This window comes from Pagrus pagrus (assembly GCF_965226575.1).
Source record: "Pagrus pagrus genome assembly, chromosome: 4".
In the NCBI taxonomy this organism is placed as follows: domain Eukaryota; kingdom Metazoa; phylum Chordata; class Actinopteri; order Spariformes; family Sparidae; genus Pagrus; species Pagrus pagrus.
In genome coordinates, this window is record NC_140188.1 from 26,471,155 (window position 1) to 26,486,961 (window position 15,807).

The 15,807-nt window shown below is 43.2% G+C and overlaps 3 protein-coding genes across 4 annotated transcripts; 1 reads left to right on the plus strand and 2 right to left on the minus strand.

Annotated features, from left to right (window-relative positions):
- Positions 1-4,392: 4,392 nt before the first annotated feature.
- cbln20 (cerebellin 20) lies at positions 4,393-5,793 on the minus strand. Its single transcript, XM_084350807.1, has 4 exons — positions 5,746-5,793; positions 5,544-5,645; positions 5,309-5,449; positions 4,393-5,178 (listed from the first exon to the last, which is right to left on the minus strand). The coding sequence occupies exons 1-4, from the start codon at positions 5,750-5,752 to the stop codon at positions 4,745-4,747; spliced, it is 684 nt and encodes a 227-aa protein (XP_084206933.1). The 5' UTR covers positions 5,753-5,793; the 3' UTR covers positions 4,393-4,744.
- Positions 5,794-7,523: 1,730 nt separating this feature from the next.
- Positions 7,524-11,854, minus strand: ftr86 (finTRIM family, member 86). The gene is made up of 12 exons (XM_084351167.1): positions 11,791-11,854; positions 10,730-11,332; positions 10,294-10,389; positions 9,965-10,198; positions 9,697-9,859; positions 9,527-9,625; positions 9,355-9,405; positions 9,223-9,273; positions 9,072-9,110; positions 8,925-8,990; positions 8,626-8,828; positions 7,524-8,108 (listed from the first exon to the last, which is right to left on the minus strand). Exons 2-12 carry the CDS (start codon positions 11,237-11,239, stop codon positions 7,773-7,775), a joined length of 1,848 nt encoding a protein of 615 aa, XP_084207293.1. The 5' UTR covers positions 11,240-11,332; positions 11,791-11,854; the 3' UTR covers positions 7,524-7,772.
- A 16-nt stretch (positions 11,855-11,870) lies between these two features.
- nudt8 (nudix hydrolase 8) lies at positions 11,871-15,684 on the plus strand. Of its 2 annotated transcripts, none has more exons than XM_084351168.1 (5): positions 11,871-11,975; positions 12,688-13,581; positions 13,668-13,800; positions 14,354-14,431; positions 14,746-15,684. In XM_084351168.1, exons 1-5 carry the CDS (start codon positions 11,968-11,970, stop codon positions 14,929-14,931), a joined length of 1,299 nt encoding a protein of 432 aa, XP_084207294.1. In that variant the 5' UTR covers positions 11,871-11,967; the 3' UTR covers positions 14,932-15,684. The 2 variants fall into 2 exon arrangements, with proteins under 2 accessions (XP_084207294.1, XP_084207295.1); XM_084351169.1 differs by lacking the exon at positions 11,871-11,975 and adding an exon at positions 12,021-12,569.
- The last annotated feature ends 123 nt before the right edge of the window (positions 15,685-15,807 follow it).

Sequence of the window (15,807 nt, forward strand, 5' to 3'; positions counted from 1 at the left end):
GAGAAGGCACTGCGGCTGGCTGGGGATGCAGAGAAGAAGAAATAGTCAGGGCAGAGGTATAAGAAGTGGATCAGTTTTGATGATGGTCTCCCTGTATGTGTGACTCATAGACGTGTTGCTCACCTCTCATATCGTCAATGTACATCTTTGTTATTGAGAGCTCCTTCTTCATGTGCCTCTGGGTGAGGTTAAAGAACGACTCCATCCTGTGTACCTGTTTCTTCATCAGACAGCAGCCGCACGACTCTTTCTCGTAATGACACGCTGTGTACGCACGTTCACACACACAGGCACACACATCAATACATCAGGTTGCAGAAGAAAGTATGTGCAAACACACTGACTTTGCTTTGACAGAAGCGAGAGACTTATTTCCGTAATAACCTCTCACCTTTGTCACTTGGTTTTGTGGTGGTGACACCAGGAGGGTCCCAGACATAATTCTTCTGGTCCCATATGTCCTCATATTGACCAAAAGCTGGAAGCAGCAGACACAGCAATACAAACGCTGGGGGGGAAAAGAGCAAAGTCATGTGGCACAACACCCAGAAAAAAGCTTTTCTCAGGCAATGATCTCTTTATCCTTTTCCTAATTTTGACAGCTCCACTAAAAGACCATCCTGAGTCGGCTGAAAAGTCAGTCTGGAGTCCCCGTTGCCTGTGATGCTCCAACCATCTCCCCGCTAAATATTATGCCAGTGTAGTTGTCGCTTATCTCACCTCTCATGTTGATGCTGGTAAATGACAACAGCTTAAGAAGGATGCAAGGCATGCAGACTGATCGTGAGACAAAAGTCAAGGATATATATATTTCTGAGAGTCCCTCCCATATGACCACTCATTTTTATTCCTCCTCTTTTGATATCGCTCCTCCTTTTTGATTTTTTTTTTTTTTTTTTATCGTCTGCCCTATTTGCCTCTATCACTTTATAACCGGAGATGTATTTCTTCATCACTAGGGGCTCTCATTCTTTTTAAAAATCACACTCACGCAGACACACACCCTCCTGGGCTTTGTTGTTGATGCCACCCAGGTATCACCTATCGCCTGAGATGAGGTGTTGTGACTGTGGAGTGCACTTTTATCTTCAGCAGCCAAGCATCATGGTTCGTAGAACTGCTTAGCTGAAATTATTTCTGTAGTCAGTGTACGTAATGTTTGCTTCAAACACCCTGTCCACGGTTGAAGAGAGTCTCACCTAAAGAGGTAAAAAAAAAATGTCATTATGTTTGGGTGTCTCTTTAAAGCCTTTGCTGTGAGCATGTCACCATGCTAAATATATAACATTAGTATATTTAGCAGTTTGTTTGTTTTTTCAACCAGGTCCATCTTAGATGAGAATGTTAGCATACTAACATTTGGCATTTAGTACTAAACACAAAATACAGGTGAGGCTAATAGAAATGTTGCTAGTATTTTAGGTATGTGCTGGTGACCTGCCCAGTAACACTATTTTGTTGAAAGTCATTATCATTTTTCTCACCTACTGTAGCCTGCAACCCTTTCTGGATGTGGCCAAGCCTAGATTTGTTTCTGTAACGGAATAGTTGTACACCCTGGGATATATGCTTATTCTCTTTCTTAACGAGAGCTAGATGAGGAGATTGATACCTTTCTCATGTCTTTATGTAGCACAAACAAAACAAAACATGGACCTGATAGTTAAAGGATAACTACCGTTTTTTACAACCTGGACCTTTTTTCTAGCAAAATATATGATAATTTACTCACCCAGATAACTTTGGTGTCATTTGCGCTATTCCCCTCTGAGTCCGGGCTCGTCTATTGTCAACATCCGGGGTCAAACTAGCAGTAGCAGCTGCAGGTAAACAAGCCGGGCTGTCGCGGGTGCGCGCGCAGCTCAGAGACGACATCTTCCAGGTCAGAGGTAGTAGATCAGCCTACAGACCCCGGATGTTGACAACAGACGAACCCGGACTCAGAGGGGAATAGCACTAGCATATCGTAACAAAATATTAGTGAAATTAACTAGTTTTGTGGCAGATAATGCGTTATATAGAGGCTGTGTGTCGATGCCCCGTTACTCGCATTATATGGATATATCGGCGCTACACCGGATCTAATTTCGTCCGAACGACTTCAAATGACACCAAAGTTATCTGGGTGAGTAAATGATCATATATTTTGCTAGAAAAAAGGTCCAGGTTGTAAAAAACGGTAGTTATCCTTTAACATGTAGAGTCTGTTAGTCTGTCATGCCATGACTCGTCCGTTCCATCATCACCAGCACTTGTGAATGATGTTCATCATAAAGTTATTAAAAAACAAACCGTCATGAAACAATTTCAGCATCACGTACAAATATGAAACATGAAAGCGTCCTTGGGTGGGTCTTCAGAGGAGTCACATCAACCAATGTAACCACATAACACAAAAATGTCCCCAACACAGTTTTTGTCCTAGAATCCTGAAATTTGCCATGGAGGTCAAAAGTCAAAATTGTAATACCAGGACTGGCCACCCTGCGTGCAAAACAAGTCCACCCTCACTCTATTTTGCAGGGCACCATTGCTGTATCCTAAGTCTGGCACCACCCAAGATGACTGTGATTGGTTTAAAGCAGGGGTGGCTTAACTATTTCCCCTTAGAGGGCAAAAACTGAAATTTGAGGGCACGGTCACACATGCCTGTAATTAACAGTGGTAAATCTTCGCCCACCATTCACTTTTATTCTATGAGATAAGAGACACTTGTAAATGCAGGTGAATGACCTGCGATGGTCTGATATTGGAAAATGTATATGATCAGCTTTTTATTGGTACTTGTACTTTTATTGGCAAGTCTACAAGTTTTAACACAACAAATCCTTTCTGAGCTATTGAATATTAAATCATTTATGTTTGCTCAATACATCTCAGCCTTTCTTACCCTCAGGTGTAACCACAGGTTAGGAAAAATACAAAAATGTAAAATTAACGGTTACCATATCTGTATTGGTTATTGGTATCTTGGGAAAAAACAAAGCAATTGTGCACCCCTATTAGTAACAGATCCAGTGGGTTGCTGATGTGAATTACCTGCCCCTGTGAGTTAATTCTCAGACAGTGGGTAGTCCGTCTCAGGGAGTGATAAGAAAGATATCCTGCTGGACTCTCATTTGCCACCGTTATATTTTCAGTGACTAAAATGGTCGCCAGCTTGGACAAAAAAAGATGACCTCTCTGGTTCTGCTAAATAGTTTTTTCTTACTCATTACATATGACCCATCTTATAGCAGTTAAGGTCATGTCAGCAGGAAACAGTTCTTAGTCCCCTGTCCAATCTTCAACTAGCACCTGCTGACACAGCTTCTCTGCCGGTCCATTGTCATATTCAGGGTCCAGAGCCTTGTCACTGTCTGTTGTGTCCCCTGTATGCTCCTCCTTGCTGCTCTACTCTCCTGTAGCACCTGGAGGAGTTAGTCATGTTTAGCCTCTAAGCCAGGAAATTCACTTGCTTCCGGTCACATACAGTATGAATCTTCGTAGGGTGAGAGTGACAGAACTCTTGTCCTATAGCATAAAGGTGCTGGATCTGAACACAACATGGCCAGCCAGTCCAAAGAAATGCCTGTTAGGTTGTGTTTGCTTGTAGGTATACATTGTCTATAAGTGTTAGTCCTAACAGGGGCGCAGTATAAAAATTCTTGGTATTCTACGTATCCATTCTCTACGGGCCTCTCCCCAAATCCTCAGCTATTCATTCTAGTTTCTTTCGGGCCCTCCTCACATTCGGGCCATGTATACTCCGGCCGCTCTCTCTGCCTCTTTCTTTTCTTCAAATGTTTTTCAGTACTTGGCCCGTTCGGTAGTATAAGCCATCACAGGGAGCGTTTATCCCAACAATTACTACATTTGGGCATCACTGTTGAAGGGGAACTCCAGTAATTAAACCCATCAATGCCTTTTTATGTTGTATAAATACCTTTGTGAACTAGTGATAAGTGGTGTCACCTTAGTCAATTTATATCAATGTATTTTATATCTTTTCTATCACATAGGCATCATTAGTGTGATCTAACTTGAGTCGGTGTCTGTTGGGTCTGAAGACAACGAGTTTGAAAATGAAACAGTTCTGAGGGCGTGGAGTCCGAAACAGACCTCTGTAGCCTCATCTCTGCTGGAGGCTAGAGGCTCAAGGCTACATTAGCCGCTGCTAGCATAACACACCCGAATCTCTGAACAAACCATTGCGGTTGAATTGCATTGTGGGCACCAGGTGTTGACGAGGAAGAAGATTGCATGGAACAAAGGCTGCATCAATTCTGTTCTTTTTTAAACCGTCCATCTAGAATCTGACATTATTCTGTGGTGTGACGCTAAATCACTCTTGACTCTCCAGTGTACCATGTGGATATAAAAACAAGCCAGCTCGTAATTTTTTGTTGAAAATCCTGATTTATTGATTTATTTATATTTCATTTTAGATGTATCACATATTTTCATTAGAGATTCAATCATGTAAAATCAGCAAGTGACAGATTGACACTCATAAGAGCATAGATACTCAGAGTGTTTGACATGAATCAGTTATGAGGAAAGTCAGAACATGGACATACAGCATTTTGATAAATAAAATAAGCAATACAAAGATGAGATTATCGTGACTGAGAGAACAATAGAGGAGATATAGATTAATTTAAGGGCTACAAAGCACAACTGTACCACACAAAGGTTTCAAATATCTGACTCAAATCAGTAGAGAAAGTCGTTACAAAACCCAGAGCAGCTCCATTTCCCTAACTTAGTCAGTAGCATACAGCAGGAAACCAGTGAAAGTGTTATAGTGGCTGCTGTCATCGCAGAGGAAACATCCAATGGGCAGGTTGACGGCCACGTGGTCACCAGCCGTCATGTGGACGGCCACAACAATAGTGGAGCTGTCCTCTTGGTCTTGCATATTTATCTCTCTGGGTCCGGCCACCACTTTGCCGTTAACCTGCAGTGAGGCGCAGGCGGCCAAGGTGTTACCAGGAGAGCCGGCGTCACTGAAGATGGTGAGGGCGAGGCTGTAGACACCGGAGCGGGGAACAGTGAAGATGCCGGTCTCCGGATTGTAGTTATCGCCCAGGTTGATGAAGACGTGTTTGTAGGGTATGATCATGTCGTCACGGTTGGGGCCTAAGCACTTCAAACTGTCTTCATTGGTCAGAGCGACGGAGAAGGCACTGCGGCTGGCTGGAGATGCACAGAGGAAGAACAAAACATGAAGTTTGTATGAAGTGTGGAGAGAAGTATTTCATTTATTAGGGTGTTTTGATGACCTTCACTCTTTTCTGGTTTGTCTTACTCAAGCACTTAATCTCACCTCTGACTTTGTTGAGGATGGCCTTTGTCTTCGTCATCTCCTTCTCCAGCTCATTGAGGCTCATGTTAAAGAACTCCTTCATCCTGTGTACCTGTTGCTGCATCAGACAGCAGCCGCACGACGCCTGGTCCGTGAGACACGCTGAACACACACACACAAATACAGCAGGTTACAGATGAGATGAAAACACACAGACGATGTCCCATGAGTTGACTTAATCAGAAAAATCTCTCACCATTTTCTGTGCTGGATCTGACATCATTTTCATTGTCTCCATTCCAGGAAAACTCATTAGCCTTGCTGAACGCTGCTTCCAGCAGACACAGGAATATTATGGCTGAGGGAAGAAGAGCAAAAGCAGAAAGAATCGTAACACTGACTGTTGAGAAGATTTTACCAATAAATCAGAAGTTTTTGCTAATTATATCTAGTCTCACCTCGCATGGTGATGCTGGGCTGGCAAGTGATGATGGCTTCAGACAGGTGTGAAAGACTGATGCAGGGTCAAGAGTTAAACCTATATATATATGACTCTTTTGGATTTCAAGCTCCTCCCTGTAGTCTGGCCTTATTGCCTCCATACGTGTATATGTATATACCTGTATACCTTTTCTTTATGAGTAGGACAAATGCACACGCACACGCGCGCACACACACACACACACACACACACACACACACACACACACACACACACACACACACCCTGCAGGGCTTTGTGTTGTAGATGTAGGTCAGGTATCACCTATCCTTCGAGGCGACTTGTCCACACAGTTCAATGTTCCCATCAGCACACAGAGATAACGTCTTTGATTCTTTTTTCAGTATTACAGTGTATTTGTTTGCAGTGTATGTTTTTGCTGTGTTCTCTTATTCTGACTGTGGATTTCGTGGTGTCTGGAGCACTGGACCAAACAATTTTCCCCATGTGGGATGATGTGATCGATCTGAATCTGAGTATCAAAGATAGATTTACCTGTCAGTTTGCAGAGCTGAAAATACTGTGGCGTTCAGTTCACATAAACCTGTTCAAAAGAGGAATAACAGGAGCACATTCATGTGTTTCATCAATCCACTATATGTTGAATACTGCAGTATTGTTTTCCAAACCATCAGATGACTTTTTAATTGACATTTTGCACCCAGAAGCCAGCCTGGATGAACGCCGCTTCCAACAGACATTATATCTTCATTATTTGTCCAACTTTTTCAATCAGGCCAGGACACAACAAACCATCGCCACCACCTGTAAAACGATAGTTTCATTGTCCTCCTGTGAATAGTGTTGAATTTCGCACAAAACGAGGCTATGCTTGTAATAGCAGCAAAACGACTCTCAAAAATCGAGTGCAGGAGTGAGAATATGAGAATTTCAGTTACAATAAATCTCTGATTGAACACAATTATCGACTCAATTAATAACATCTTAGCTGTGTCAAGAGAAATAAGTGGTTGGACAAAGACCAATGAATGTCAAATAGTTCTTACCAAATCCACAAGACAATACGAAAGATGTAACAGATAACTTAAGAATGGAGATGAAGTTTAAAAGCATCCAGGTCACCGAGGTCAGCAGTAGGCTGCTCTGGTACTGGTAAATATCAAAAAGTAATTGTGTCAGTTACTGTACACAAAAGTCAATTATACATGTATATATATATATATATATATATATATATATATATATATATATATATATATATTCACATGTATATAATGTATACTGTGGTTCGACTGATTATCAGATCAGAAATTCAGCATTTATCTGGATGATTGGAATCAGTGGATTTTTGTTTTGTTTTTTTATTCCCTAAATATTTTAAAGTAATTTTAAAATGTGCTGTTTTGTCTTTGATATAGCAATCTACAAAGTAACTAGTAACTTAAATTATCATATAATATAATAATGGAGTAAAGCGTTCAATACTTGCCTCTAAAATGTAGTGGAGTAGAAGTATAAAGTAGTATAAAGTGCCAGTAAAGTAGCAGAACATGGAAATACTCAAGTTAAGTACAAGTACTTCAGAATTGTACTAAAGTACAGTACTTGAGTGAATGTACTGAGTTATACTCCATCATTGCACAACTGTATTAGTCTTTATGATATCCACACGTTACACTGAGGGTCACTGAAACAATAAACAGACAAAACTTAAATGCTTTGAGATGTAAACCTTCATTCCAAAAACACAGTATGAAGAAAAAGATGAATAGATTATATTTGTTTACTCCTTTATTAACTTACAAAGACATTTTTAGATCACTTACATCACATCAGTACAGGTTGGTGCAAAAAGACAACTATGAAAACAAAACATTCCTGAACATTTTTGTTTCCTCATCACAAGAATCTTAAGAGCAAGAACACATTCACTTCCTTATTAAAATTTCATAATGTCACATGCTTCCAACAGGACAAGCAGGTTGTCTCAAAAAAACAACAGCCCAATCACTCATATACAACTCAATCCAACTGGCAAACAGTCACTGTTGCTCCTACCCCTGCCCAGAACCTGAACCCTGGGTACAGTGGCCCAGTGAACTGGCACTGGTGCCGGTAGATGAGATCAGCCTGGTTGCTGGCGATGCTGTAAAAGGCCAGAATCCCTGCATGCTGGTCCAGATAGACGCCAATCCGTCGGGCCTTAGGTGAGCCCAGCTGTTTCTCCTGGCCATCGTGCCAGAAGGAGAAGCCGGTCCCGGACCAGTACAAGCTCCAGGACAGAGCGTTGTGGCCCAAACGGCTGTCATCATCAGAACTTTTACGTTCGATCTCCTTATAGGCCACGCCGATGGTGACCTGTGTGGTGGGACGGGAAAAAAAAATAGATAAGGACAGGAAGCTGATCCAGGTGTTTACAACATCTGCAAAGGCTTATATGGGCTCAAAATAAAGAATGTATATCAGGTGTTATTGGAAAATTAAAAGCTGCTAAAAATGTGACTTTATAAAAAGGTACCCTTTGCAGTGCAAATGCTGAAGGTGAATGGTTCAGTTAAAAGGAAATGTGGTTTATATCACAGTGTAGAAATGGGACAAGAGATATAATACTGGAGTCCAGCTTATTTTGGACAGACTGCTTATGATGATGTGACACTTCTGTTTTGCTCTTAAATATTAAGAAGACTGTCCTCTTCTGTGGCCGGAGAGCTGTTTCATACCTGCCATTTGAGCAAACAGGACCCTGAATCAACTGGTAACATCATCAAGTTTACATTAAATTCTTAAATATAGCAATGATTTCCATTCACTACTATATGAAGCACATGTCTAGTTGAAGCCACCCATTTCCCCATTTTAACGTCTAAGGATCCACCTTCTGGCCGGTCCACTCCACCTCCCAGTAGTAAGGGCTGCCTGCCAGGGGCTCTCTGCAGAGAACCTGTCTCCAGAAGTGGAAGCGCTCAGGATGGTCTGCTGGGTTCAGGTTCTCAGCCCGCATCTTGGCCTTATGACCTCCATCTGACAGCTGCACATGGCGATACACCGTGTTGGGATCCATGGTGGGTTCGAAGCGAACTGAAGGGAGAGGATGCATTTTAAGTCAAGACTCTGGGCTGCCCAAAGGATTTAACACGAGTTCTATAATCGTATTGTGGAGTGTGATAGACTCACATTTCAGCAGTTCTCCTCTCGTCTTTGGTTCTGGATTTACGAGATCCACTGTTGTTACAGGCGTCGCTAGGAGGAAATGACAAAATGAATATCAAATAGAGATCAAAAGTTACACCATCTACAGGATCCTAATGCTTTTGTATTTACCATGAGGCCGAGGAGGGGAGGGTGGAGGAGGGGCTGAGGCTTCATGTCCAGAGAGAAGGGGAGAGAGGAAACCAAATAGAATATCAACTACATGACATCTAACGTAAGTGACGCTTTTTTCATGTACTGTAGCCGGCTTTCTTATTCTTACCATGAAGACCTGCAGGATGTAGAGATGGAGATTTGGATGAATCTTTGTGCTCTGGGGGAAAAAAGAATGAGTAGATGAAGCTAAATATTAACACTGCGGGGACAAAGATATGACGTTTACAAGGTAACTTACGTTGAGGTCGTGGAGGTGGCAGAGGTGGAGGGTCTGTCATCATTTCATACACTGCAGCAGGAGAGTGGATGAATTGTGAGAAACACATCTGAGGGGGTCCTTTTCTGCAGTTTAAGAGCCAAAACCTACTTGTTCTCAGCTTGAAATTCTGGTTGATTTTAAGTGACCCTACCTATGTTTTGCGCTGTGGCACGCCCACTGATGTTAGCTGCTGTAGTGCTTGCTGCTGCTGCTGCACCATTAACTGCTCGAGCCTCAGGGTCTTGATTCACTACAAAAGAAAAGGAAAGTTTTGAGAAGAGAAGAGAAGAGAAGAGCAGAGAAGAGAAGAGAAGTACTGACCTATTGTGACGATCTTGGCCAGGCTGGCTTTGCAGAGGTCCTGTATGGACTCCTGTAGTTCTCTCATGGCTGAGCGCACAGAGGCGACAGCTGCTTCCTCCTGATTCAGTATTGACTCTCCCGTGGCACCCATCTGACCCAGCGGCTCCAGGACGTGAAAATTCTTCAGATTACACAAAGTTTAACAATAAAAATCTAATTTTGTTGATGCCGAACCTTATTTTTTATTCACCCAGTGACCGGCAACACCCTGCCTCACACTCATTACCTTCAAGAAGCAGATGTGGTCCTGCATGTCGGCCAGCCGGCTCAGCTCCTCACTCCTCCAGCGCAGCTGTGCCACCTCCTGCTCCAGGCTGTGGATTTGCCCCTCAACCTGGCTGCCTAAGGAGGTCTCATGGGTGCTGAGGAGCTCCCCGACCTCGTCGCCCGTTAGAGTCACGTTCTTGATGAGCCCTGAGAATAAATCTGTGCTCTCTTGCTGCAGAGCCTGTACCAAGGCCTGGGAGTGCACAGGTCAAGGATGAGGAAATGATAACTGAAGAAATTGTGACTTAGTGCAAATATTTCTACACCAAACATCGAACAACAACTAACCTTGTGTTGGCGAGCAGCATGTGGAATCTCGATAAGCTTCTTTTCAGTCTCCTTTATTCTCCTCTGTACGTCTACCTGCATCTCAACGAGCTCTTTCTAGACACACACAGACACATACACACATCATCCATGGCTTAGTATAAAAAAGAGGGCCACACACACACTGTGGGGCAGTTATGGCACTTTTTGATGAGTCATTTTTGATGTTGCAACATGTTTTGGCCAGGAAACACACATGGCTTTGAATACACATTAAAAGGCAGTTGTTTTACAAGTTCTTCAAGTTCAGCTACATTTAGGAAATGCTACACTTGGGAAAACACAGCTCTGGATTCACCTGTATTTCATTTTAAACACCAAGACCAACATTAGAGAAAACCTACTAACGAGCACTGATGATATTATCCTGGTGATATTTGCCTTGTCCATTACATACCTGTCTCTCCGTCCTCTCTTCCTGTGGTTTGAGCACATGGTGACCCTTGTGTCCATGCTGGCAACACACCTCACACACGCACTCCTTGTCCTCATGGCAAAACAGGTCCAGAGGACGGTTGTGTTGAGGGCAGGGTCTAGGTTCCACTGTGGGAAGCAGAGGGTACATGCTGCCATGACGCGGCACTGTATCTGGTAGGACCTCCAGGTAGATAGGCATCGATGGCGGGGCAGAGGAGGCAGCTGTGGAGGGGCTTTGCTTGATGCTGTTGGTTCTCAGTTTCTCCATAGCCTCCACCAGCAAAGTGCTCTTGGCCAGCGAGGGACGAGGGTTGAAAACCTGCCTACACTGAGGGCAGCTGTACTGACCCTTGCCGTGTCCCTTGTCCCAGTGGCTCTGGATACAAACCAAGCAGTATGAATGTCCACAGGGTAGAGTGGCCGGATCCTTCAGGGTGTCCAGGCATACTGGGCAGGCAAAGGTGTCCTCTTCAGACCAGGCTGAGGCCATGTGGTGCCGGCTGGAACGGTGAAGGATGAGCTAGTTTTGTTGGAGGTCAGACCTGGATGTCTGGAAAACCTCAAGGTTCCCTGTTTGGATAGTCTAAGAAATTAAAGCAAAGAGACCCAAGGATGGCTGGGCTGAAATGCCAGTTCACATGAATGACATGCTTAAAAACTGAGGCAGGCTCAGGGTGGGGCTGGTAGAACAGGTGAGGTGAGGAGTTTCTCTCGCTTATGTCATCGGTGCTTCCCAGTTTGTCAAATGGAAAATTGTAGCCGTCTTGAATAAATGGCAACTTTGTGTTTGTGTGAAAACATTAGAAAAAGTTATTACCAACAATGAAATCGTATAATGCTCAGAATTTAAGCCAGACAGTGACGTTAGGCTGCTTGGAAACTAAAACTACAATGACATGTGTTTTAGTCTTGGTTAATGCAAAGTCCATTGAGGACAGACTGGTTTTTCACCTCTGAGAGACTGGTGATGTAAACTGTAAACAATGGAGGGGTTTCCCCCCAATGACTTAATGTGTAAATAATGTAAATATTCTTCCTCACCTCCACCCTACATTTACTCGCTGTAATTACAAGCTAAGTGGAAGAGTTGTAAAGGAAGTTTGGCGTCATCATAACGCAGTGAGGGCAACACTGACGCGCACGAAGCTGCTCTGCGCCATATTGACTAGTGGCAGCCGGCTTGCTAGCTGGGCAACAGGCTAGCTGCGGTTTATTCAAATGTTAAGGTCAGTGTTTTCCGCTTTCATATCACATGTAGATCCTGAACATGGGCTAGCGGCGTGTGTCTTGACTTCGTGTAGAATGTGTCCAGCGCTTGCCACTGACACAATTAAAATTTAAGTAACGGGATACGACATTAACCTAGCTTTGTTTTATGCTAATGTGTTAGCCGGCTAGTTAGCGTATACTCCGACAGCTGATTTTGGAGCCTAAGATGGTCTTGACGACTACAAAAACAGCTTTTCATAGTCCTAGTCGGTAGCTGAGAAGCCACAAACCTGACACTTTGACGCATGTTATTCTTTCTTAGACTGTCAACGTAGTTACGTTTGCTAACTAACTAGCAGTTGTAGCTAGTAAGCCAAAGTTTGACAGGGATGGAAGTGATGGACTAACTACAGTAAACTTTTAAGGACTAACAGCTGAACTTGGTTGGTTTGGAGAATTGAAGCTAACGTGAATGTATTCAGTCTGAGAGCTTTGAGAAACACTTGAAGGTTAACGCATTACAGTAGTGATTCTCAGCTCGGATCAGCTGTGACCCCTCTGCTCACAGGTTCTCCAACACGTAATCACTCCTCCTGTGCAGGTGGAGTCAGGTGTGAGAGTGACTCAACTTCACATCACATTGTGGTGTAAATGGCTGATGAGCACAAGGAGCCTCATTAACCGGTGCCTTTAAGACTGTCCTTGTCTGTTTTCTATTTGTTTTTACAGGATGTTTAGGGGCCCTCAGATCCTGACTTGTCCCATAAGGCCATTGTTGCTGTTGAGAGACTCCCACCTTGCTGCTTTCTCTGAGCACACTGGTGCCAGATGGCAGAGCGCATCAGCAGTGAAGGAGAGGCGATATGAAGGCATCCATGGACGTAAGGAGGGGTCATCACTGTCCACAGACACTGAATCCTGTTCGACACAGCTGCCTTTAATTAGTACGGACTGTGATAATCGGCAGCTGAGAGAGGCTTCATTTCAAAACCTCCTGTCCAAAGCCATTTTGTCCAGCCATCATCACCCCCCTCAGGTGTCTGCTTTTGCAAAGGCAAAACACGCGTCTGAATCGTGGCAATGCACTGAAGGTTTAGGTCAAAACCTCAAAGCTGTGAGCACTTACCAGGACTGTTTAATCAACACACCATGCCTTCAATCCCGGAGAAGTCCTCGGGACGTTAGCCAACCTTTCCTCCGTTTCACCAATAAGACTCAGTGTAACCCTCAATGTCATTTAAATCACAGACAGCACTTTGTTAGACCTTATAGCCTGTCAACACATCAGCCATGGATTTTGAAGCACTTTGACAGTACACCGCATCCCTCCAGCATCTCTTTTCACCAAACCAGAGCTGTTCATCAGGCTGCCCCTCTCGTGGCAGAAGCCTGGAGAGACTGTCTATCTCTAGGGAATGAAAACAGGTGTCGACAGAAGCTGGGGCCCAACTCGAAGCTGTACGAGGCAGAAAAGGGGAGAAAAGCGTCGAGTCAGAGCCAGGGAAAGAACCAGGCGAAATGTGCGGCAGTCCTGGTCTCTCTCTGCTCTGTTGAGGGCGAGCCGGCATTTCTCTTCACTCTGCGCTCCAGCACACTGAAGGGACGGCACAAGGGAGATGTCAGGTGAGACGAAGGATAGAAATAAGCTACACTTTAAATTAAGTATTAAGTAGAGTACGGCATCTGTTCTCATTTCCAATCATTTCTAGTTTTGCAGGAGGAAAGAGTGATCCATCAGACAGAGATGTGGTGGCCACAGCGTTGAGGGAAGCCAGGGAGGAGCTGGGTGTTAATGTGGCAGCAGAGAGGGTCTGGGGTATCCTGAAACCTCTCAGGGACATGGTGAGTGCTGTTATGTCTGAAAGTGTTTAAGCCGTGCACCACATGGGGAAATCTTATGATTTGATTTTTGAATTTTGAATTGTAAAACCCATGGTGGTGAACCATCGATGGCCCTAACCCTTTATGTTGGAGAAACACTCCGCTGCCTTTTTAAACAACATTTTTTTAAATTTTTTTTATCAATGCTCAATTTATTTTAATTTTTTTCTGTTTATTTTTTACTAGCCTTCCCAAAACTCCAAATTATTCTGTCAAGTGCAACTCCATTGATACATTGTTCCAGCACGAGCCTTAAATGTGGCATCATTAGGGCTAGAGACACTCTTCATGTCCACTACGAACAGACTTGGGTTTTACCATAAAGTTAGGCCAGGGACTAATATATCTTCATAATAAATAAAGGAAGAGTTTGTTTTGTGTCACTTTGACAGACTCTAGTCGCTGTTAAAACGTGGCTTGAGTTCATCCTACTTCATTCTACTAAATGTGAACATTTCGTACTAAGTCTGTGTCTGAATGTGACACTGTTTCTGTCTTTTGTCTCTCTCACCAGTCAGGGATGTTGATTGCTCCTGTGCTGGCTAACCTTGGTCCCTTAGAGGAGTTATCCTTCAAACCAAACCCTGGAGAGGTACAGTCGTTGCACTTTTTTTACTTGGTTTAAATGGTTTCCACGTGTCTAAATGACTGGAGGTCTTGTTTTTGGGACATAGTGGAGATGTTTTAACCTATTTATCGAATCATGTTTTATAACATGCACAAAAGGTCATATCATGTCCTGCAGCACCCAGAGTTTAATCCAGCTTACAGCTTTCATCAGCTGTTAATTTTTTCTCTTCTTTTCTTTTCTGTCTTTTTAAATCTAAACTTTAAAAACTGAAAAAATCTGGATTCTGCTTAGAACCAAAGTTGAAAGTGGGCTTCACTGGTCTGTTTCTGTCTCAGGTGGAGGAGATTTTCACCCTGTCCTTGTCCCACTTGTGCAACCCTCAAAACCGTGGCTACACGCACTTCCGCACCGGTGACAAGTATGGATACACCCTCCCTGTGTTTCGTAACGGGAAGCATCGAGTGTGGGGCCTGACAGCTGTCGCCCTAGACCATACCCTGAAACTTATTGTTCCTCCTTAGCAATGTACAGTACTTCAGCAAATCTTCCATGTGGCGCAAACATTTGATTATGTCAAACGTGCAGTCAAGCTATGTGCTGCAAAATCCCATCAGGAATCAATGTGAACACAAAATGGTTTCATTCACTTGTTCTCATTTATGAAGGTAATTTCCTTTCAGGGAGTATCAGACTCAGGAAAAGGATTTTTCCACTTGTGCAACTTCTGAGCCTCGTGTTTTTTTAAACAATCTGTGTTGAATGGATCAGGTGTATAAAGATGATGGCCAGCTGTGCTGATGTCACCGATTAAGACCGGGGGCTGGAAGTCTTGGCCATAAATTTGTAGAACAGCTATGGAGCACCATCAAGAAGCAGTGTCAGTGCTTTATTACACCTGATTGATTCTTACCTGAACAGTATCAGTATATATTATGAACTGCTTTATTTATATTCTTACAAATCCTTCTTTAATTCAGCTTTAAATCTTCTGTACCACCAGTTACCAATTAAACAGATTTTATCAAGTTAAATCAATGAGTCAGTGAGATAACTTTCGCCACATAGGTTTTACATGAGTCTTATGTTTCTTGCATTTTAACATGTGGGCTCAGCAAAGCACAGCTGTGAGAGACTTTGTAATTTCCAGTGTTATTCAACTGATGCCCATTTAATCTCACGCTCAATCAAATCAAGACTGTTATAAACACTGAAACGATATAAGCACATCATGTGGTGTGTTGATGAACAATGCAATAAAGGTTATTTTAAAGGTATTCTCTGTATTCATTCACTCTTCATCTGTGAGATCAGTTTTTACATGATTGACATCAAAGCAATAAATAGTGCAAAAAGACAATTTATAACAGTTTGATTTCTACTGGAGAGGGAGATGCAAC

Coding starts and splice junctions, on each gene's coding strand:
- cbln20 (XM_084350807.1), bottom strand. Junction 5,450..5,543: donor CAGATCCAGCACAGAAAATG/GTGAGAGATTTT, acceptor GTGTGTGTTCAG/CGTGTCTCACGGACCAGGCG. Junction 5,179..5,308: donor CATCCTCAACAAAGTCAGAG/GTGAGATTAAGT, acceptor GTGCATCTCCAG/CCAGCCGCAGTGCCTTCTCC.
- ftr86 (XM_084351167.1), bottom strand. CDS start 11,239: ATGGCCTCAGCCTGGTCTGAAGAGGACACCTTTGCCTGCCCAGTATGC. Junction 9,626..9,696: donor GGCCAAGATCGTCACAATAG/GTCAGTACTTCT, acceptor TTTCTTTTGTAG/TGAATCAAGACCCTGAGGCT. Junction 9,406..9,526: donor TGCCACAGCGCAAAACATAG/GTAGGGTCACTT, acceptor CTCCTGCTGCAG/TGTATGAAATGATGACAGAC.
- nudt8 (XM_084351168.1), top strand. Junction 13,801..14,353: donor TGAAACCTCTCAGGGACATG/GTGAGTGCTGTT, acceptor CTCTCTCACCAG/TCAGGGATGTTGATTGCTCC. Junction 14,432..14,745: donor TCAAACCAAACCCTGGAGAG/GTACAGTCGTTG, acceptor TTTCTGTCTCAG/GTGGAGGAGATTTTCACCCT.